This window comes from Cavia porcellus, unplaced genomic scaffold, assembly GCF_034190915.1.
Source record: "Cavia porcellus strain 051 isolate PalLab524CR breed Dunkin Hartley unplaced genomic scaffold, mCavPor4.1 scaffold_5, whole genome shotgun sequence".
In the NCBI taxonomy this organism is placed as follows: Eukaryota; Metazoa; Chordata; class Mammalia; order Rodentia; family Caviidae; genus Cavia; species Cavia porcellus.
In genome coordinates, this window is record NW_026947488.1 from 61,366,651 (window position 1) to 61,390,513 (window position 23,863).

The 23,863-nt window shown below is 38.3% G+C and overlaps 1 protein-coding gene across 1 annotated transcript in view; it reads right to left on the reverse strand.

Moving 5' to 3' along the window:
• Msl2 (MSL complex subunit 2) overlaps positions 1-22,238 on the reverse strand; it is a 36,747-nt gene extending 14,509 nt beyond the window's left edge. Inside the window, exon 1 of the mRNA XM_003476735.4 lies at positions 22,056-22,238. Coding sequence (XP_003476783.1) covers positions 22,056-22,197 — 142 coding nt within the window. The 5' untranslated portion in view covers positions 22,198-22,238. The remainder of the gene's footprint in view (positions 1-22,055) is intronic.
• Between the last annotated feature and the right edge of the window lie 1,625 nt (positions 22,239-23,863).

A 23,863-nucleotide genomic window follows, 5' to 3' on the forward strand; every position in this document is an offset into this window, starting at 1 on the left:
GCAAGTACTCTACCACTCCTCTATACCTCCAGCCCCTAAAGTAAATAAATTTATGAAAAAGGCATTAAACTGGCTATCTTCAAATACTCAAAAGAGAAAGAGGGGGGAGAATTTTTCTAGATTCACTTATGTTATTGATTTAAAACCTTTTTCCTGAGCAAATACTATTGAAATCTCTAGATAATGCCTCTTTTTCATCTGCCATTCCTTTCTAAATCCCAGATATCTTTACAAACCATCTTATGTATACCTACAGTAACATAATACAAAAAAGAAAACAAGAAAGCCGGGCATGGTGACTCATGCCTGTAATCCCAGCATTCAAGAGGCTGCGGTGGGAGGATCGTTATGAGTTTGAGACCAACCTGGGCTAAAAGTGAGTTCAAGGCCAGCCAGAACTGCATAGTGAGACCCCGTCTCAAAAAAAACAAAAATAAATAAATAAAAATAAAAAAGAAACAAGCTTTAGTAACAACAAAAACTTTGCCCAATCACATTGCTGTGATGCTCAGACAGGACAAAACACATTTGCCTGGGTAATGACAAGTGGAACTTTAAATCATAGAAAGGCATTCTCAAATGCTGAAGACAGAAAATTTTCAAACAGTGTCCAGAATGTAGTCTTAAGATTCTGTCCAGTGAATTTTTCCTATTTTTCTTTACTAGACTCAATCTAACCATATCTGTTTTGGTACCTCTCAATTTTCTGTAGTATGACCAAAAGACAAAAACCTTATCAATGGGGGCTGGGGATTTAGCTCAGCGGCATAACCACCTGCCTTGCAAGCATGCAGTTGTGAGTTCGATCCCCTCATACCAAAAAAAAAAAAAAAAAAAAAAAAAAATCTTATCAATGTTTTAAAATATTCTCAAATAAGAAAAGCTAAACAAGAATGTGAGCCACACTGGGTATGAGAGTGAATGCCTGTAATCTCAGCACTCAGGAGGCTGAGGCAGGAGGATCGCCAGGAATTCCAGGCCAGCGTGGGCTACATAAGCAGCAAGTTAAGGCCAGCTTACACTACACAGTGAGACCCTACCCTAAAAATAATTAAAAAAATAAAAAGATGAGACTGATCTCAAATGAAGTGGGGGTGAGAGAGAACGATTGACAGGAAGAGTCCTTTACAAAGTCAACAAAAATGAGGTACCAGAACACTAAAAATGATGAGGGGAACAAACTATACACCAACATTTTTGTTTTATCCTCAAAGATGTTCGAACAATAAATGTCCTCTATGTCTTGCACTATGCAAGTTAATCATTCTTTTATTAAACTACATGATTCTATCACATTTACCTGGGTATCTCTTATAGCCATGAAACACGGGCATATGCTAAATCCTTTAAAGTTCAGCAAACTGTTCTGTTACAAATCAAAAGGAATTTTAAAGGCGGGTTAAAAGTTAGCTTTCTGGCAATTCATAATCTTGGGATATAGGTTAATGTGTTTAGGGTTTGTCAGGAGGCTACTCTTAATCATCATTTATATAAGGGAGATGCAAAGAAAGAAAAGGTTAGGCTAGTTATACAGTGACAAAGGCCTCATCCGACCCCAGGTGCTCTGAAGCTGCAATAATGTGTTAGGACTGTCCAACTCTGTCTAGACAGCCAAGTCTTTAATAGACTAATCTTTGAAAGTAGACTACTCTCACAGAAAAATGATGCAGCCTCAAGTGAGGTGGTGCTTTACAGGCAGCCCAATTCCTGGTGAAGTCTGGCAACTCTAGAATCATGCCCAATAGTTAAAAAGCAAAACAATAAGAAAAAAAAAGTGTGAAGTCCTTCAAGTCTTAGAGCAAAGATTTAGTTTGACAACATGTTATCCACACAAATAATTTGTAACTATCAAAGTCCAATAATTTTTTAGTAAAACAACAAATATTGATGTTTCTTTTTTTAAAGAGTTCTGGCTCTCCATTTTTTGCAGCATTAGAATTTGATGATTCTAAGACTTTACAGCTAGATTTATAAAAGAGAAATCAAATGTCTTACACTGAATATTTTTAGATTTATAAAAGATAAATCAAATGTCTTACACTGAATATTTTTAATTACTGAGGTGATAGGTATACAAGTTTGTGTTGAAATTTTCTACAACAAAGTCCAATAAAAGCTTGAATATTCCCACTAAACCTCAATTTTTTCATGTTATCACGTGCCTTTACATATTTATATACTCTCCCTCTCTATTTTTTTTTTTTTTTTGTCTTTTTCCTTTTTATCGGTACCAGGAATCAAACTCACGACTGCCTGCTTGCAAGGCAGGCGCTTATGCCACTGAGCTAAATCTCCAGCCCTTATACTCTCCCTCTCAACACCTCCTCCATCACAAGTACAAACAAAATCAACCACCCCTCCATTTCTTCATCCCTTCCAATGATAAAGCTTCCTAGCCTTCTAATATTCTAGGCTCCCATTTTCCCTTAATTGTTCATATAATTTTTTCCATACCTTCTCTCTCCTACCTCCAACCTTCTTTCTATGACAGCTACTCTCCTCCAATTATCATCATGCTAAACTTTCTCCTAATAATCTGTCTTCCAGAAGAAAAAATTGTTAGTTCCAAACTAAATGGGCAATTCTGGATGATCACTCTTCCTTGAAATGTTCTCTTTCTCCCTAACAATACTGTCTCCTCCATCCTCTTCATATCCTTTAATATTCCTGCTTTACTTTTAAGTATTTCCCATGCTTCTCTAATAGGGTCTGATCTCTTCACTCCACTCCAGTATTTCCTAGTAATCTTCATTGGGTCACAGGCTCCTTTAAAAATTTGATGATACACAGAACATAGACACAACTATTGCACAGACTCTTACTGGAACCATTAACCTTTTTTCTTTATAATACATGTGTATGGCACCATCCAAAATTTAAAAGTGTTGCATACACTTTGTTTGGTTTTGTGTTTTTGTTTTTGAGGTAGGAACCTGCTAAGTCACCAAGGATAAGCTGAGCAGTACTACTGCCTCAGCCTCCCACAGTACTGAAATTTGAGGTGTGATACTCAGCTACTACACACTCATGTTATTTGCCCATAGGGCTACATTAACTATCACTTATAACCTAGTGACTTCTGAATCTGTCTCCAGGTCAAATCTTTCTCTCCTGAGCTTCAGACTCACATTATCTGTTGCCTACTCAAAATCTCACCTTTCTCTTGATAATCAAGATAATTCAAGCTTGATACAAGCAAATATGAACTGTCTTCTCTGAAACCCCACTATGAAAGCCTATCCTTCCTTTTGCATTCCTTACTCTTCTGGATGCTGACACCACCAAAGCAGCTACCTTGAAACCATCCAGATTCCTCTTCAGCTCTATTCCACATTTAGTCTCTTTGCACACAGATTTTTTAAATCTGCCAATTCTACCCTTCAAGAGTTTATGCTAAAAGTTACTCACTCTTGCCTTGATTCAACCCTCATCATTTCTCACTTTGAATACTGAGTTTTTCAGCTTCTCTCCCCTCAACCTCACTAGCTGCAATCAATTTATCATCTACACTGCTACTGAGTGATTTTTCTAAAACACAAGTCTAATTATATACTGTACCTTTCTTTTCAAAACTCTTCAAGTAGCCTTTAAAACACAAAATCTTCAGAATCCAGTCCCTCACCCACTCTGTCTACACCCTTAAATCTCTAATTACTAAGTTTAAAAAAAAAAAAAAAGTCTATACTCCTAAGGAGGCGAGAGAGGAAAGGGGAAAAAAATGAAAAAAGGAAAGAATGGCAACAAAGTTTCTATAGTACAGAGAGAAAAAGAAGTTGAAGGGAGGGTAAGGAAATGGGGGGGAGAATCAAGATATATCATGTACAGGTACAAATTTCCTATGATGAATGTCTTTTTCCTTCCTTGAACAATAAACTTTATTCAAGAATCAATTCAAAAAACACAGACAACAGGTAGTGCAGAGATCTTTCACAAATGGGAAAGGGAAGAAGAGATAGAGGGAAGACAGTGAAAGGAAAACAGATGATAAAAATTGAAGGAAAAAATGGACGGCTTCTCTAAATGGGAAGGTAAGTAAGAGGTACAGGGAGCAGGAAGGAATAGGAGGGGAAGGGATGAAAACAGAATTGAGACATAGTTTTAGAATCATTGTGTGGCCTCCTTTTAACAAAGAGGAGTCCTCATTGATTACAAAGCTAGTTGCTGAAAATCACAACTAGAAGCTAGGTCTACTAGATTCCCAGCCTAATACTCTTTTTATTTACCCAACATCATCCCTAATTGTTAAATCTACAACATCTGCTGAGACGTTAGCTTTTTTTCCATATATTGAGAAGGAATGATTACTGAAAGTAAGCCATACACAGAATCAATAATTATAAAATATAAAATCCTTTATGAGAAAGAAAAAACAGGAGTAAATAGGGACAACAACAGCAAGGTACAGTGAGAGTGAAAGAGGAGGATGGATTCTTAAGAACAGGTTTGTGAGGGCCAGGAAATCCTCACGGCACAGAGACAGGAGCTGCAACAGCTCTACATAGATTCTTTATATAATGACCTCTATTTTTTTAAGTTAATCTTAAATGTTTCAAATAAACACATATCCCAGTGATGGCAAAACTTTTAAAGCTTTTAGTAATATAAATAGGCCACTGTGACATAGATGCCATAGGTTAACCACCACCGATGTATATCTTATAGCACTATACAGTCATCTTTTCTGAGAGTCCATTAAGTAACAAAGTTCAGCCTACAGTAACAATCTAAGAATGTACAATGTTAGAATTCTTAACTATTCAATTATATACTCACATGTAACATAACACAGCTACATACTAAATTCATTAAGAGTGAGCTAGTTTCTATGAGTGATATATTTCAGAAAGGATAATTTATAGTATTCATATATAAAACTGATTCATTTATAAAATGTTCTAGTAGGGCAATAAATTGATGCTGATAAATTCAATCATACCCTGATTTTACCATATTCCTCTTCTGGTATGAGAACTATAGTATACTGAATCTGAATCATAATCCAGTCAACCTGGACTTAAGACTTCATATACAAGCCATACAAAAATATTTGTTTTATTTTGTTTTTTCAGAGACATGTAGTTCAGGCCTCAAATTCATGGCAAGCATATATATGACCACACCCAGTAAAAGTATGTAGGAAACATACACTTCTGCCAATGATAACAACTCTGAAACAGGGCCTGAACAATAATCTTTTTCATAAGCCAGCCCACTCTCCACTTTTTCTAATGAAGGTAGATATTTAGACTATCTCCATTTAATAAACATCTATCTTTTCTCCATCATTTACATAAATAAAGACTGGGAGCCTGCCACTTCATCACATAAGTATCTCCCAACCTTTTTTATATCTCTGATTTTCCATACCAAAATTATAACCCAAAAAAAGATGCAGAATGTGTTTCTAAACAATAACTAGGTAAGATATCTTCTTGATACATTATGGAAGAAGTAATCTCTGGATTCTGCTAAAAACAAAAATGACTGTACCGTAAAAAGATCACGTGCATCACTTAAAATACACACAATTAAATTAACTGTTCTTGGAAAATTAAAACTGTATTATGTTTAAAAAGATTGCTTTTATTCTAGCAAAACTTGAGTCTGATATAGTTTTTACAGGCATATATTAAAACCTAAATCTCTTTAAAAGCTTTCATTAGGGCTGGGGATTTAACTTAGCAGTATAAGCACCTGCCTGGCAAGCACAAGGTCATGAGTTCGATCTCCACTACTAAAAAAAAAAAAAAAAAAAATTCATTAGGCACAATTTATGATTGTGGTTTTATTATAAGGAATAAACTCAGGTTAAGGAAAAATTAGTATGAGAATAGATAAATCTCTTAAGATATCATTTTACTCTTAATGGAGCTTCTTACACCAGGCCTATTTTTTTTAAACGTCTGACTGAAGGGCACCTGAAATCTGTTCCTTTATACTTATAGCTAGTTTATTTTAGTAGTAAACTAAATAACAAGTGTATATCCTCCACCAAACTACTCAAATATTCAAGCAGCTACCCCTAGAATAGCACCAGTCCTTTATCCGTAATCACCCAGAATCCACAGATATGAACTACTTTCTCTAAACTATTTAGCACAAACCAAGTGTGGTGGCACAAACCTGTAACTCCAGGACTCATGAGAGGTTGAGATAGGAGAATTTACAAGTCCAAGGCTAGCCTAGGTTACAAAGAGAGACTATGTCAAAAAGTAAGTGCAAGGGATATAGCTCAGTGCTAACAGCACTTACTTCCTAGCCTCAGTGAGGCTCTGAGTTCAGTCCCTACCCTAGCAGTATCAAACAAATACATTAAAAAATATGTAACACAAATAACTGCAGTATGCCAGGAAAACATAAAATTTATTTACAAACAAGAAAGTAAAATAGTATGACAAATACACATTTGTCATTAAAAATGGTGATATAATGAAGTATTTGATCACCTAGCCAAGTAATTATTTAAAATGCATTCTATCATTTTAAATAACTTAGGTACTACTACATTGAGGACCTGTGATAGCTAAACATATATACCAATTTTATAAAGGACTAAGAGTGAAGAAAAAAATAATTAAACATTGCAATTTTGTAAGTATACATGTTACTCAAGCCAAACTGTTCCCTGAGCATCTGAATATTAAATTCTCAGTTTCTTTAACTTTGTAATTCTTTAGTTAACCTACAACTATGACAAAACACATTCTGGAGGACAGGGTGATAAATCAGTAGTTTATACACTATAAGGTAAGTTTCACCATTCAATTATCATTAATAAAAAAACCAAACATCCAGTACAGATTACTAAATAGATGATGGCTAACTACTCAGGCTCACAACATTCATAAACTTAGGTCATGCCTCATTTCATATTCTAGTAAGAATTTAAACAATGCCAGACAGCATTTATCTTAATAACTAGAGGAGACTTTTACAAACTGTTTGTGGTTACAAAGTGCTTTCTAATATTCCATTATTTTCATATTTTACCAACACAATGACAATGATGCAATGTTCACAAGATTATTACCAATAAGATAATATAGGTTGACCAATAAAGAACAATTATATTGATTCACAACTGACCAACCAATCAACAAATCCATACAAATGTAGATCCAAATTTCCCAAAATGATGTTCCAAGAAACCAGAAGTTTTGCTTTATTACTTTCTTGGAAAGTCATCCCAAAGTACATTAGCATCTTAAAAACTGAACAAAGTCATCCATAAATATTGCTTAACACGACAGTGCTTAAATTTATTGAAACACTTTTTTTATTAAGTGCACCTACCAGTATCACACAAAGAATATTCCAAGCAACACTATTGTCATTTATCACCGAGGCAGCCTAACTCCACATCTGACTTGTTATCTGGGGATGCTGTCCCGAAGTGTGTATAAAGCTTCCTTCCCTAATCAGGATTTCATGGCTGTTACCTATAATCCCAGCACTGGAGATGCTAAGAAAGTAGGATGGTGAGTTTGAAGCCAGCCAATGACAAACAATCAGTTTATAACTCATGAATGTTAAAAACAGAATCAAGCCAAACTCAGGTAATACTGGCCTATATAATGCAAGCACTCTAAAGGATAAGGCAGGAGGATCACAAATTCAACCCAACCTAGGCAACTGAATGTGACCCTGTCTTAAAATTTTAAAAAATAAACAAATACAATAACCTGTGACTATAACCATACAAAGACCCTGGGCTCAATCCTCAGTACTAAAGGTGAGGATAGGATCAGCATGCAACTCCCCTAGCCAAATCAGAAATCCTGAGGATCAAAATGACACAGGATCAAAATGACTAACAGTCAGGCATGGGAGTGTACTCCTGTAATCCTAGTACTCAGATGACTGAGGTGACAGGATTCAAAGTTTAAGCCCATCCCAGGCAAAAATAAATGAAATAAAAAAGCTAAAATATATTATTATGCAGGGACAAATGTGATAAAAATGTAAACTACAATATTCTTTTACTTTTTTTACTAAGAAAAAAAAATTGCTAGCCATTTTTCTTTTTTACTGAGAGATGAACTAAAGGCAGCTTCAGACTGGTATCTGCAAACTCCTTAAATAACATAGTTTTTGTGCTCTAAAAGAGGACATAATGAGTAGCACTGTATTTTATTTTTTAGATGGCTTTTTAAAATATTAGCAACACCTTGCTGAGACGCAACTTACAGAGAGCTAATAATCATCATGGGTCAAATATTTACAACTTACATTTTTATGCTCATTATCTAATATTTCAGTATCTACTCAATTTTTTTGTTTCTAAAGAATAGTTCAACTGACTGGATATGAAACAAGACATGTAATAAAAGCTAACAAAATATATGACTAAACAATTTTTTAAAAATCTTCATGGCAAATAAGTTGCAGCTGAATTCATGCCCCCCCACTATGAATTATACAATCACTATTAAATACTCCCAATGCTGTTTTGTTTTAAGGGCTGGGAATCAAATCCAGGGTTTTGTGCATGCAAGGCAGTAACTCTACCACTGCATCCAGCACTCTCCAATGCTCATTTGACACAGCTTCAAATTTCATATACTGACATCTTATTTTAAGGAAAAGAAAACTAAATTACTTCATCTTGCTTTTTATTTTTTAAGTAACAGAAATCCATTACTACAGAAACACTATGGAATACTGTCTCTAGCCCAATTTACCAAGCTAGAGAAATTGTTAAGGAAGGGCTGAGCTCCAATAATCTTCCTAACTCCATCAAAATGCTTTTAGAAAAATGTTTTTAAATGACTGCCAAGCAGAGTGCAGTAATGCATGCCTGTGATCTCAGCACTGGACGGCTGAGGCAGAAAGATCACAAAAATTGGAAAACAGTCAGAGCAATTTAAAAGTGAGACCAAGGGGCTGAGGACATAGCTGAGGCATAGCAGCTGCCTAACAAGCACAAGGTTCTGAGTTCGACTGCCAGTACCAAAAATAATAATAATAATACAGTGAGACCCAGTCTCAAAATAGTAAGTTTAAAAGGGGCCAAGGATGTAGTTCAATGCAAAATCTCTAAGTTCAATCCCCAGTACGATCCCCTCAAAATGGCTAATGTTTTAAAATCAAAACTTTAAAAATTTTAGATGAAAACACAAAACTGGACATAGTAGTACATGCTTATAAGCCCACCACTCGGGGAGGTTAAACTAGGAGGGTCACAAATTCAAGCCCAGCCTGGGCAACTTAGCAAGACTCTGTCTCAAAAGAAAAATGAAAAAACTTCATTGTTATAGCACTGTCTAATAGAACTTTATGCAGAAAAAAGTGTTCTGTATCTGCCATGCCCAATAAGATACCCAATGCTCACATGTGACTAACCAATATAGCACTACACCGAACATCAGAAATGCACTAATTGTAACTGTACAACTAAGCTAAGTATAACTGAAAAACTGACTCTAAAATTTTAGTTTTAAGCCACAAATAGCAGCACATTCCTGTATGATCCCAGCACATAAAGGGATAGCCACAAGTTTGAGGCCAGCCTGAGCTATATGGTTCAAGGAAGCCTGAATTAAACAAACTAAATAAATATATTTTTAATTTTAAATGCAGTAAAATTTAAATCACGTACAGTTAGTGGCTCTGTTTGAAACAGCATAGGTATGATGTGTGATCTTACTCTGCTTCCAGACAAAATGATTTAATCAGATTCACTCTCCTGACAAAAAATATACTACACAATGGTTTTCAAAGAGCACTTTAAACAGAAGAAGACAATGAGAGAGGGAACAAATGAGGCAAGCCCTACAACTGTCCCAGCTTATTAACTCATGACAGTTTCAGGACAAAGAGCTAGGAAAGAATCAGGACAAAAGTCTGGGAGTCTCCAGGAGTAGAAAAGACAGCAAAGAGTTATGAATCCAGGACACTACACTTTCCAGGACATGGTTGGTACCAGAGATTGAGAGACATACAGTGAAAAGAGATCAAGACTTGCACAAGGTCCTGCTGTCAAAGTCTTCAGCTGATTTTGAGGAAACTACCCAGGACCCGAAAAAAGGAGCACAAACAACAAACCCTGTAACTCACAGAGGAGCAGAACAATTCCTGTTCCCATCATTCAGAGTAAGAAACTTTGTAATTCAAAGCATCAAATAGAAGGTTCTTACCTCAGGGGTATAGAAAAATTTCCCCATAGACTTAAAAGGATGCTTTGGTTCCCACTAACAAGTTTAAAAAGAAGTCTCAAAAGGATCGAATGGTCTCTAAAAGTACTCGATTTAATCTCACTCTCCCCCAAGAGTTCATGAATATTTATAATACTGAAATATATTAATGGAGTAAAATTTTACAAATAAAATATTTGGCATCCAATCAAAATTAACCAAACAGGTAAAGAAGCAGGAAACAGCTGGCACGGTAGTACACATCTGGATCCCAGCACATGGAAAGCTAAGGCAGATCAGCTTGAGTTTGAAGGCAGGCTGGGCTATATACTGAGTTTGAGGTTACCCCATACTGCATGACAGCCCGTCTCAAAAATAAACAAGAAAGAAACTATAACCAATGACAAGCAGAAAAAACAATCAAAAGCAAGCCCAGAAATAACAAAGATGATAAAATTAGTGAACAAAAATATTAATTTTTTTTACTATTCCATATGTTCAAAATGTTTTATACAACTAATAAAATTATCAAAACATAAAGCAAAAACAGACAAAACCCCAGAAAGAAACTCACAAACCCATACTTAAAAGGTTTTAATAACACTCTCAGTAACTGATAAAACTAAGAGGAAACAAGATATAGAGGATCTGAACAACTAATAACCAGCTTGTTTTAACTGACTAAAACCCCTGTGAACAATTATTGTCCAATACAACAATCTTGATTTTTATCCAAGTAACAAGGTTTTGCAAAATAATTCAGGTTCCCAAAATTGGAGTTCTATGGTTCTAAATAGTGTCCAAAGCAAAAAGTCTTTGTAAATCCTCCACTCTTCAGGATTACAAACACAAAGAGTTACAGGAACAAGCAGTATAGGAAAGAAAATTGCCAAAAGCTAGGGGTGAACACTGGTAAATTCTAGAGGACATACCTCTCTATACATAAAAGGGAAAAAAAATTCTTTCAACTCTAGCCAATGATGCCATATGAGAGAATGTGGACCTACTTTTGTAAGGCCTGACAAATTTCTAGAAGACAACTAAAATCTGAAATTTTATGTGAACTCTAGATTGGGGGTCTTGCTGTGTACTTTAGGCTGGCCTCAAACTCCTGGCAATCCTGCCTTATTCTCCCAAGTGCTAGAATTACAACTGTGTGCCACCAGGCCCCGCTGAACGCTAGGATTTTAAAATGTTGATCATCAATTTAGTAATCTTTAACTAGCATCGACGATGTAGCTCCAGCAGCGCAGCACCTGCCTGGCTAGCACAAGGTCCTGTGTTGGATTCCTGGTACCAAAAAATTAATCTTTACTAATGTAAAAAAAAAGATTCACAAGTGTATGAGTTTTGGGATTGTATTTGAGAAACAAGATTATGCTGTGTTGCCTGGCTGGCCCTAAACTCTTGGGTTCTAGTGATCCTTTGGCCTCAGCCTCCCAGGTAATTAAAACTATAGGCACATCCTTCAGAGCACCTGGCCCAAATTTCTACTCTAATCCAACAACTTCATCTTACCCAAAGGAGAAAAAAGTACGCATCCAACTCACCAGGACACTTAATCTCATCTGGCCATATTTAAAACACCATGGAAGTAAAAACAGAAATTCACACAAATTAGGTTGCTGGAAGAACAGGGAACTTAGTGGTATTTATCTTCTCAAAAACACAAAAAAACTGTCTTCCAACAGCTGAAGGGCAAATTTTATCACATACTTTGTGAATTTTTCCCAAAGAACTTTCTCCATGAAAAATAGTCTAAACCAGGATGGTAGCACACACCATCCTAGAACTCTAAGAGACTGAAGCAGAAGAATCAAAATTCAAAGTCAGCCTGGGTACTTTAGAACCTAGCAAGACCCTCTCTCAAAATAAATTTTGACAGGACTAGGGATATAACATAACTTCATTCAACACTATCCCATCTTTCTACTCTTTCTTCACAAGCCCACAGTTCATCTACTCTGATTTGTATATTAAGTACAATCTTTCCAGAGCACCTGACCTCTTGTCTCTCAAGCTGCAATAACATACTAAATCTCTGAAAGAATGTTAAAGAAATGGAACCTCATTATATGGCACAAGCTGGCTCCAAACTCCTGGGTTAAAAGATTTTCCTGCTTCATGCTCTACCTGCAGAATAGGTAAGATTAGACACACACACCACCATCACATGAGAGACTTTAAAGAGTATTTTAATGGCTATCCTTACACATTTTAATGCACTAATAAACCACCAGTAGTACATACATGACTGTCCCATCACGCAGCTTCAACAGTTATTCCACACCACACAATGGAATTCAAGTAAGAGCTGCCCAGCACTAAGACATGAATGAAAGGTCCCATCAAGAATATATTGGGCCAGGAATATAGCTCAGTGGCATAGCACCTGCCTGACAAGCACAAGGTCCCAAATTAGAGTACCATACCAAAAAACAAAAAAAAAAAAAAAAAGGTAAAAAAAACAAAAAAAGAACATGTTAAATCCACTTAACCTATAGGCTCTTTTCAAGTCAACCCAAAACAGGTATCCTCCCCCTCACTTCATTTTTTGCTATGAGTCACCTTTTCACTCTTTCAATTTTCCTCATACATATGTAGTAAACTGCCAGGTTTTATCCGTTTTCCAAACACAATTCAGTACATTTTTATCAAGTATACACTATGTGAAAACACTGTGCTAGGTACATTTATAAATTTGAGTAGGAAATAGTCTATCTCCTTGAAGAGAGGTGAGCCCAACCATAACAAACTGTGACACTATAATAACCACATAGATTAGTGGTGGCTCATGTGCTGCAACAGGCTATCTCACTGAAAGCTCTAAAAAGTTCAGCATCACTGATATAGATGAACTGTCCTTTCCCATTATCTTACATTGTTCTTTTTCTTTCTACTTTTACTGTTCTCTTCAGGTCTCTAATGTACATGCACCTGTTATCCTTTCCCAAGTGGGTTTCTTCCTACTCCAAACCATATTCAACTGCCAGATTCATCTTTTCTAAAATAAAATTTCACTAGTATCATTCTCCTACTGAAGTTTCTCAAAAGCTCTAATACACTGATTTATATATCTGACTCTCCTTCTAGATGGGTTAAAATTTATATTACAAGCCCCTAACCACAGGGATTACAACTCAATCAGTCTGACAAGATTACTAAGAATGTGAATTTTAATGTACTACTATGTGATTTAGATTCAGGTGATCTACAAAGCATACTTCTTCGGGAAAAAAAAAAAAAAGTCTACAAGCAAAATGCCAATTTCTTAGCAGGGCATCAAGGCTTCCCACCCAAAAGGCCCCTAAGTGACTACAGGATGGGAGATGGGGACTGTCTTACACGGAGTATTTATTCATTCCAGATCAACTTTATTTTCTGCCCTCCAAAACAGCCAACTAAACCAGGGCCAACTAATCCCAGCATTTGGAAGGCTGAGACAGGAGGATCACAAGTTCCAGACCAGCCTGGGCTATCTAGTGGGACCCAATCTAAAAAAAAAAAAAAAAAAAAAAAAAAAAAAAAAAAAACCTCAATCCCAAGAAGCCAACTATTTTCCTCCCTTAAAGCTTTCTGAAAATATTTACTATCTGCCTTATTTTTCTTGGCCCACGCCCTGTAATTCCTACATCTCACCAGGCTGAAACAAATTCTCCTGTCTAATTCTATAATACCACACTGCCTGTCTTGGAGCCATTATTCAAATAAGAATTACTATTAACTTCTCAGGTGTTATATCACAACAAAGGACTATGGATCAAACCTCTTTTTGTCTCCCCATCAGCACCCAGAATGACACATTTAGAAGTCCTTTCCCAATTTCAGCCTGCATAAATATACCCAAGTACAAGTAAATTATTTTAGAATTTTGGAAATACTAGAACAAACGCAAACCATAAGGAGAGTTTTCTTAGGAAAATGAATCAGCTACATGTATCTCAATAAGTTTATCTGCCAAGAAAATTATTAAACACTACCTTTCTCATTACTAATATATAAAATAAAATGTTCCCTAACTTCTCAAATCAGAGATTGTGGCACCAGCTACTCATGAAGCTGAGGCAGATGATTACAAATATGAAGCCAGCCTGGGCAACTTAGCAAAATGCTATCCCTAAAACACAGGGGGCAGGGGCCTAGTGATATACCTCAGTACTCCTTGGGTTCAATCTCCAGTAACACTTTAAAAAAAAAAATTCTCTACGAATTCTCAAGAAAAAATTCTCATAGGAAGTCTCAAGAAAAAAAACTAGTAAACCAACCTCTGGTTTATGCCAAAGAGTATTTAGAAAACTTCTGAAATTTTTACATGTGCAAAAATGTTATTTCTTGCAGGCGTGGTTGCACAAGACTGTATATAATCTGAGGCAAGAGAACTACAGATTCAGTTGGGCAATTAGGAAGACCCTGTCTCAGAATAAAAATAAAGGCCCAGAGTGCTGGCACATGCTTGTAATCCCAGCATTCTAGGAGGCTGAGGCAAGAGTTTTCAAATTCAAGCCCCGCCTAGGCAAATTGATAACTCTGTGAGACTATCCCAAAATAAAAAATAAAAAAGGGTTAGGGACATAGCTCAGTGCAAAGACTCTCAGTTGGATTCCCAGAATGAAAAGAGAGAAAAGTGGAGAGGAGAAAATAAAGATGGTGGGGAGGGAAGAAGGAAGAGAAAGGGGAAGAGGAGAAGGGGAAAAATGGGAAAGGCAGAGAAGGGGGAAGGAACAGGAATGAGGGAAAGAAAGGGAAAATATGGCCCAGCATTCAAGAGGCTGAGACAGGAGGATAAATTCCAGGCAAGCCCACGCTACACAGTCAACTTAAGGTCAACCTGAATACACAGCAAGATTGTCTCAGAAAAGAAAAATGAAAAGGATCAGAGAGACTAGAAAAAAGTGGAACCCATGTACACTATTGGGGAGATTATGCCATGATACAACTACCATGGAAAAATGTGTATTAAGGATCCTCCAAGTGTTAAAAATAGCTCCCAAAAGATGCACTTCTGGGTAAAGAGTAATAATGTTATCCATAAGGACTACATTCCAAGATTCCCATCATACCTGAAAACAGTGTATCAAACCGCATGTTTTTTCCTACATAGATACTTGGATGACTAAATTTATAAACATAGTAAGAGATTAACAAAGAACCAATAAAATAGGACAACTGTAACAATATACTGTTATACAAGTTATGTGAATACAGTTTCTCTAAAAATACTTTGTTGTAGAGAGGTACACATTTTTGTGATGGTTTAATCCTCATTACAAAAAATAAAAATTAAAAGTTAAAAAAAAACATGGCATACAATCTTGTTTCCTTATTAGTAACTGTCACTTTTGCACTTAAAGAAAGTACTTACCTTTAGAGTTTGGAATATTTGAACTGTCAGCATTATTCTTCCTACATTCTGAGCACTATTAAACAACAGTGACCCAAACAAGAATACAGTGATACCATGTATCTTGGACAGTGGATGTGATAACAAAGAAGGATACTGGCTACTAATAGTGAGTAGTATATACAGGGTAGACACACTGGGCAAAAAGGACAATTCATACTTGGCATGGGAAGAGCAAGCCAGCACAAAGGTTTTATCACACTACTCAGAATGATGCAGAATTTTCCATATGACAGTTCCAGATAGTAGTTGACCACAGGTAACTGAAACTGTGAAATGCAAAACTGCAAATAAAGGGGAACTACTGTATAATAGAAAAACTGAAAGCAAGCTCTCAAAGAAAGAGTTGGTTACCCATGGTCATAGCACTGTTCAAAATAGTCAAGAGGTAGAAACAACTCAAATAACCATCAAAAAATGGAAGGATAAGTAAAATGTGATATATCTAACTAACAGAAAGAAATCACACACTATGAGATAGATTAACTCTGAAAACATTATGCTAAGTGAAATAAGTCAGTCACAAAAAAACAAATATGATTCCATTTACAGAAGTACAACAGTCAAATTTATAGAAACAGAAAGGAGGAAGATGATTCCAAAGGCTGGACACAGAGGAAAATGGAGAGCTGTTGATAATAGGTATAAAGTTTCTTATCTGCAAAATGAAAACGTTGTGATCTACAATAATATGAATACATAAACATAGTTAACATACTGAACTGTACATCTGAAAATTAAGATGGTAAATTTTATGTTATATACAAACCACAAAAGTTTCAGTGATAGTAGCACTGACAGAATATTAACATTTATGTGTCAAATAAATTTAACAACAAATAAGCTTAAGGATATAATAAATGTGCAATTATTCAAATAGCCTTTAATTTAGTTTCTATCTAGAAATGTAAGCCTGGTGCAATACTCACCTGTAATTCCAGGTACCTCGAGGCTGAGAAAAGAGGAGCACAAGCTTCAGATCAGCCTAGGAAACTCAGCAAAACTCTAATTCAAAATTTTTAAAAAGCCAGCATGGTACACCATGTCTCTTTAATCCTACTATTTTAGGAAAGGCAAGAAGATCACAAATTCAAATTCAAACTGGACAAACTAGTAAGTTAATAAGACCCTGTGTCCAAATAAAAGAGGAATGTAGGTGAGTCCAAAAGCCCTAGGTTCAGTTCTTAGAATCACCAAATAAACAGGTAAGACAAAATTAAAAGCAAAAAAGAAATACATTCTAAACCACTCAAAGATATATATTCAAATTATATATTTGAAGATTCATGCTATTTTCAGATATTTTTGCTATTTATAAATTACTGCCTGCTCAAGCACAAAGCAAAATTATTTCTGCCAAAACAGAATCAGAAGAAAAGACCCTTGTGGGTGGGTTTGGTAAGACACACCTATAATCCCAGTAAGCAGGAGGCCCAGCATAGGCTACATAGGGAGTTTAAGGCCAGACTGAACTACAAAACAAGAGGCTGTCTCAAACAAACAGAGGTGAGGGATCCTTTCATGGTTCTTCTATTAATTCCAATGTGGGTCCACAACTGTTTTTATAAACAGTGGCAATATGAAAAAAAATACACAGAACTGAATCTAATTTTAAAGGATAATCTTCATCTTAGTACATGTTCTTACTGCTTTGATACCAAAAAGTTCTCTTTTTAAGTGGTACATATACCCAACTATTCAACAAACCACTTGCTGAGCTGGACACAGTCCCCATAGGGTACTGTGTAATGTTGAATAAACCAAGCAAGGTTCTTACCCTGCAGGAACCACTTACTTTTCAGTGAAACTTAAAAGTAACAGTAAAGAAGGAACCAAAAAAAAAAAAAAAAAAAACCACAAAAAACAGAGGCATGGTGGCCCATATCTGCAATATCACGCTTGGAAAGCTGAGGCAGGAGGATCACCATAAATTACAGGCCAGACAGAGCTACAAAGTGAGTTTAAGGCCAGCCTTGAAGACCTAGGTGAGAGCTGTCTCAAAAAAAAAAGAAAAGAAAAGAATAAAAGGAAAACACAGAAACAAAGCTTTTGTAAATAAAAAGGACTGGGGGTGGTGTTTAAAGGGAAGAGGGGAATGGGGAAAAAAAATTGCATCGTGTACAGGTACAAATGCCCTATGATCAATGTTATTGTGTATATCTAAAATATGTCAATAAAATAAAAAGTACAAAAAAAAACTTTCCACAAAAGTTTTTTAAAAACAACAATAATAATAAAAGATGAGGCTAGGTGTGGTGGTGCTCTCTGATAAGCCCGACACAGCACTTGGGAGGCTGAGGCAGTACTGCTGTCAGTTCAAGGTCAGTCTGAACCGCACATAGCAAGACCTTCTCAAAAACCAAAAACAAAAACAAAGCACAAGAAGAACAAGGAAGACAGACAGACAGACAGACAGAAAGAAAGAAAGAAAGAAAGAAATGATATGTTTATATTTAAATTTTTTAACTTATAAAACAAAAAGCTGGTCAATATTTGCCAGAGAGAAACCACCTCCATCCTCTATTTTATAAATGAAAAATTAAGACATCTAAAAGGTTCACAACTATGTTTCACCACATTCACAGCCAAAAATCACTTTGTTTCTAGACTCTAATTAAAACACTTTGAAAATACTAATCCCTTTTGGACTCTTTGAGATCTCCAAGATTGTAGTTTCCAGCTTTAACAGGATTTGACGTGATCAATCAAACTTTTGCCATTTGAAGACTTAGAAATTTAAAGCTATCTAAATCCCTAGGCGTAATTTATCATTTCTCATGCCAAGAAAAGAAGAGAAATTCTACTTTCTGATATTACAAATTCAGCATTTATAACATCAAGAAACTGATACTTAAAAAAACAGTACCCATAGTGATTTTTCTGGTCACTGCCTCTGAGCCCTAGAAAGGACAGTAATTCTCTGGAACATGACTTTTCCATTCACTAGAAGCTTTAAAAGGTTCAAATTTACTAGGTAATTGAAAAACTGTGATAACCAACTAACATTTCAAAGAACAATGATAACAGAACCTGTAATTCCAGTGACCAATCATGGCTTGATGACAACTGAACTAAACAGTAGTCTCTTCTCTCTCTACCTTCTACCATTCTCTATTGTGCAAAGGTGGGATATTAACCACTTGGCACATATAACAGTCATTGAGTTCACAGATTTTTTTTTGTCTGTTTGATGTTTTTTCAAGCCACTCAAAAATAAGCCCACACTCAACACAAATTTGAACAAACTTACAACAGGTTAAAAAGAAAAAAAAAAAAAAAAACCAGACAAAAAGTTAAAGCAACCTGCCTAGTACACAGTAAGTGGAAAACCCAAGCTTTGTAGCTTTGTACCTAACTGCTAAATGTGCTAGTCCTCTACCTTCCCTGACCTCTCACTTCTTTCTTCTGTCATTAAAATCTACATTTTAAAAGAATGAGAGGGTAAAGCAAGAGGAGCACAAAAATGTACTCTAAAGTATTTCTCAAAAAACTTTATTATATACCAAAAGAATCAAGTATAAAAACTGCATTTACTATAAGCACCTTATAGATAGAACACAGGATTATAGAGGTTTAAAAAACTAAAACAAGTTTTTACTGGCATGAGAAACGAAGAATTCCTCAAAGGAGTCAAGCTGAACCTCCAAAGAAAAGGGAGTGTATTTTAGGCAAACATAACTCCAAGGAACAAAGTAAAGGGGGACAGAAAGAAAACAAAAAGTATGTTTGAAGAGGCAAAAATATCAATTTGGTAAGAATTTGTAGCCAGGTGTGATGGTACACACCTGTAAGCCCAGCACTTGAAGCTGAGGAAGGAGGATCCCTGAGTTGGAAGCCTATTTGTGCTAGATAGTGAGTTGAAGGCCTGAGTCAAACATTAGTGATCTTGTTGAAGTAGAGCTCCTTATTCACAGCACCAAAATAAAATTAAACCATTTTTACATATCATTTTCATTAAGACTGCACACATGTACAATAATACAAATGACTTTATTGTTTTGACTAAGGAAAAATGTCTAGGATAATACCTGGTACAAAGATAATTAAAGGCTGCAAATAAATGCTTTTTCTCTCTCTTGATAGACTTGAGGCACCAACTTTTGTGGTGGCACATGCCTGCAATCCCAGCACTTGGGAAGTGTGGCAGGAGAATCTCCATGAGTCCGAGACCAAGGCTGGACTACAGAGTGAATCTAAAGCTAACCTGGACTACAAAGCAAGACCCTATCTCAAAAAAAAGTAATAATAGCCGTGCATGGTGGCTCACGCCTGTAATCCCAGCACTCAGGAAGCTGAGGCAGGAGGATTGTTGTGAGTTCGAGACCAGCTGGGCTGCAAAATGAGCTCAAGACCAGCCTGAATTGCATAGCGAGACCCTGTCTCAAAAAAAAAAAAAATAATAATAATAATAATAATAATAATAATAATTCCACTGATAGCCAGACTTGGGAGGAAAACGGATCCTACATCACTACTGAAATTTCATGCCACTTAATTATAATAAGTAAGTAGAACCAACAAATCTTTTCCACAGGATGATAAGGGAGGGAGGCTTGAGCAAGAATTACAATGCTCCAGTCAGAAAGATCCCCCTTGTGTTGCCAAGATTTTCTAAAAAAGCCATAGTAGGGCTTTCTTTTTAATACAGCTTTTATATTAAATGTTATTTTTTTGAAGTCCAAATTAAAATTTGGGGAAATTTATTCAATTAAACCACTATCCTGAAGCTTAATGACAATTTAAAGCCCCTATACAGACCACTCAAAACAACCATTTCCCCTTAGAGAGCCAAGTCCTACAGACCTATGGAATAAGCTAAGACCTACAAGATCTACACATGATACACATGATAGCTATGCTATCACTCAGTATAGCTGTTTTAGCAAACAGGGCCACATGGATGTACCCTCTTCCCCTATTCTGCCACAGTAGCAGTTATCTACTCCCTCCCAAAAAAAAAAAAAAAGCATTCCAAGTGGACTGTGTAATCCCAGCCCTCTGGGAGGCTGAGGCAAGAGAATCACAAGCTCCAGGAACTTAGCTAGACCCTGTCTCAAAATAGAAACTCAAAAACAGGGAGCTGGGAAGCAAAGGCTCAGAACTCAATCCCAAGTATCACAAAAAAAGCAAGCAAGCAAGTAAGCAAGCAAGACAGGAAAAAAAACCTCCATAGAAGTGAGACTAAGAGGAAGGACGATATACAGCTTAACGTCAGAAAAAACAGGATAGCATGAAGTCCTGGGTCTCATCAAAGAAATAAGGAAAGGAAACAGGAGAAAAAAGTGAGAGTAGAGTGTGGGGTACTATGAATCAAAACAAATTCTCCATACTACACTTCCCTCCCTAAGATTTAAACTGAAACTTTGATTCTAGCCCAAAGCTCTCATTAATAACTGAGGTCCAGGGCAGTTAACTGATTTGCCCTGGGTGACTGTTTCACTAAAAACGGTATTAATTGTCTGTTACAGTCATACTTAATCACTAACTCCTTCAGTTACCTTAAATGTTTATGAGATTATACACACAATCTTCTACACCTCTTCAGTATCTGGCCTCAGAGATACAAAAAGAATGCAGGAGAACCTCAGATACATACTATTTCTGCTTTCAGCCTCTACTATTACAAAATTACTATTTCTTTACCTGTGAAAGCCTGAAAGTACCTAAATTTCTTAACCTGACTAAATGGTTGGAGCAACAAACCTCAAAAATTTGGGGCAGAGTAAGGATATCAAATGTTATGTATAAGTGCTCTGCCTGTTATTAATATTTCATTATAGTTTTGTTGTAAAACACGTGTAATCATAGGCTTACATACATGCCCAGTTAACCCAAATTATCATCCCTTTTGAGACATTTAAATTTAGCATATCTCGATCTCTTAAAAATACTCAAAAGTATCCTATCCACTAATTTTTTTAACAAAAGCATCAACAATAATCCTCTATCAGGCCACAGCTTACTTAAAAGTATAAAATAAGCAAAAATTCCCAGAACCTAAAGAAGTTACCATTAGTACCCCAGGGCTTACAGCTGACCATCAAACAATATGGTGAAAAATTCAGGAGGGAAAGTTTCCTACTAAGTTGTCTTGCTACGGATGTTTCATACTATAACACTCCTACATAACACCAGTGTAGAAAATCGGAACACACTACATGTCCAGGTCTTAACCATGTTTAACCAACGCACGAAATCAATCTGTCCCTGGCGCAAAGACTGAGGAAAAAAAAGTGTGCCTGCATCTCTTAACCCCGTTTAAAACACCACGTGATTAACCGAAGTGAACTAAACTGTTTTGGATGTTAAGGCCACCGTACAAAGCGGTCTGAAAGAGTTCAATGCTTTTCTGAAACGCCGGGCAAGTCCCTGTGACTTTTCAAAACTAGTTATTACTACTCCTGCATAAATAACAAACGCTGAATATGAACTACGACGCCGTCAAACTATTCACATTACCACTGCCCAGAATGCTTTAAAAACAAAAAAGCGTAAAAAGAGAATTTTAAAAAGCGTCTCACCGCAAACACAGCACGAGAGGGACTGTCGGAAGTAAGGCAAGAGCCTGTTAATCTCTGTAAACGCCTTGGGGTCTCCGGGGTCGTAGTTGAGCACTAGGCGGCTCGCGGAAATGTAGAGAGCAGTAGCATTCACGGGGTTCATTGCAGACACTTCTACACCAATGGCTCCCGGTTGAAAAAAAAATCCGGATCCAACTTTGTAAGCAGCCAGGGAACAATGGCGAAGGTGCAACAATTCGGAGAAAATCAGAGCAGAACCATTGGCCAAAGAAATAATCACAATCCGTGCAAGTTTGTGGAGCTGAAGCAATCCTCCCACACATGGGGCCGTGGCGCCCCTCCTCCGTCCCTGAGAATTCCAGATCCAGAAAACGTGTAAGAGAGCGACACCAGCGTTCGAGTCTGTGCGGGCGGCGCTCAAGTCTATCCCCGCGGCGCGGCGCGCGGCCTTCGCCCGAGCTGCATCTCGCGCCACTGAGGCGCCTCCTCAGGTCGAGCTGGCCGGCACGAAGCTTCTCCCTGGCTGCGCAGCCGCTTACTCCATCGCAGGGCCCGGCGGGGAAGCAGCGACGACGGCAAGAACGGAGGCACGGGCGTCGACTTCCCGGATCTAGTGCAGGAAGCCGCCGCGGCGGCGCTGGAGGTTACAGCTGCAGCAGGCGGACGCAGCCGCTGCTTTCGCCATATCGGACGCGGGGCTCAGACAGCGCCCTCGCTCTCCACCCCGCGGCTGCAGTCGCTGCACCCTCGAGAGGCACGGCCCGCAGGAGGCCCCCGCCCGAGGGGAGGGAGCGCTGGGGAGGAAGTGCGCGGGCCGCCGCCGCCAGCGGGAGGGGGCGGGGAGCAGGCCCGGCGGGCCGCGGCGGCGCCCCTCGTTCCTCAGTCGCACACTCCGGGGTCACCAGCGCAAGCGCCGCCCCCTCACTGCCCGGCCATCTTGTAAGAGCTGCACACACGACTCCTCCGCCAAGCACGCCGGCCACCGCCGCCCGCAGTGCCCGCCCGGCTGGCCGCGACTGAGGCGAGCGCTCACGCCGCCAGGCCCCGCCGCCGCCCAACGCACACGGCAAGGCCCAGCTGCAGGCCCCTCCCCCGCGCCTCGCCGCCCTCACCCCGACTCCACGCGCCACTCTAGTTCGGTAGAGCCTGGACTGCTGCGGCCGTAATGAATTCCGCGGGATGTGCGGCGCCTCAGGCCTGGCCGGCGACAACGACCGTTACCCCAACGGGCAAAGCCACTGTCATCCCCGAGACTCCCCCGCCGCCGTCGTCGCTAGCGCTCGCACGCATGCGCAGAGCATGCTTTCACCCCTCCCCCCGCCCTTCCTTTTCCCTTCGCTTCCCTTTTCCCCTGCTTCTGGAAGAGCCCCCTCCACACCCTCCTGAAGCGACAAGCTCGCTATGCGCATGCGCAACCCCCACCCGATTCGGCCGCCTTTTCGCCCTTACGCGTGCGCTTTGACCGCCCACCTAGAAAACCGGATAAACACATTAGACCGCTCACGCCAGCCCCTCCCCGAGGCCAGCCCACTCTAGGCTCACAGCGCATGCCTAACTTCCCACTTACAGCTCTCAAAACGAAGCCTGCGCTCTGCTAGCAGCCAGCTGTCCCCACCCCTCCCCCATGTGCTCTCAAATTCCCTCTCCTAGGCGTGTAGGCTGTAGTGAAATATTCGTTAACTGGCGCATCCCTCCCTGTGTGGGTTGTAGGCTTCCCACGTTACACGGCCTCTGTGCGCGGTACCGCTGATGCCCGGTAGGGTCGCGCCATGTAGCGCTCTGCACTGGCCTCCATGCGGCCTCCCGCC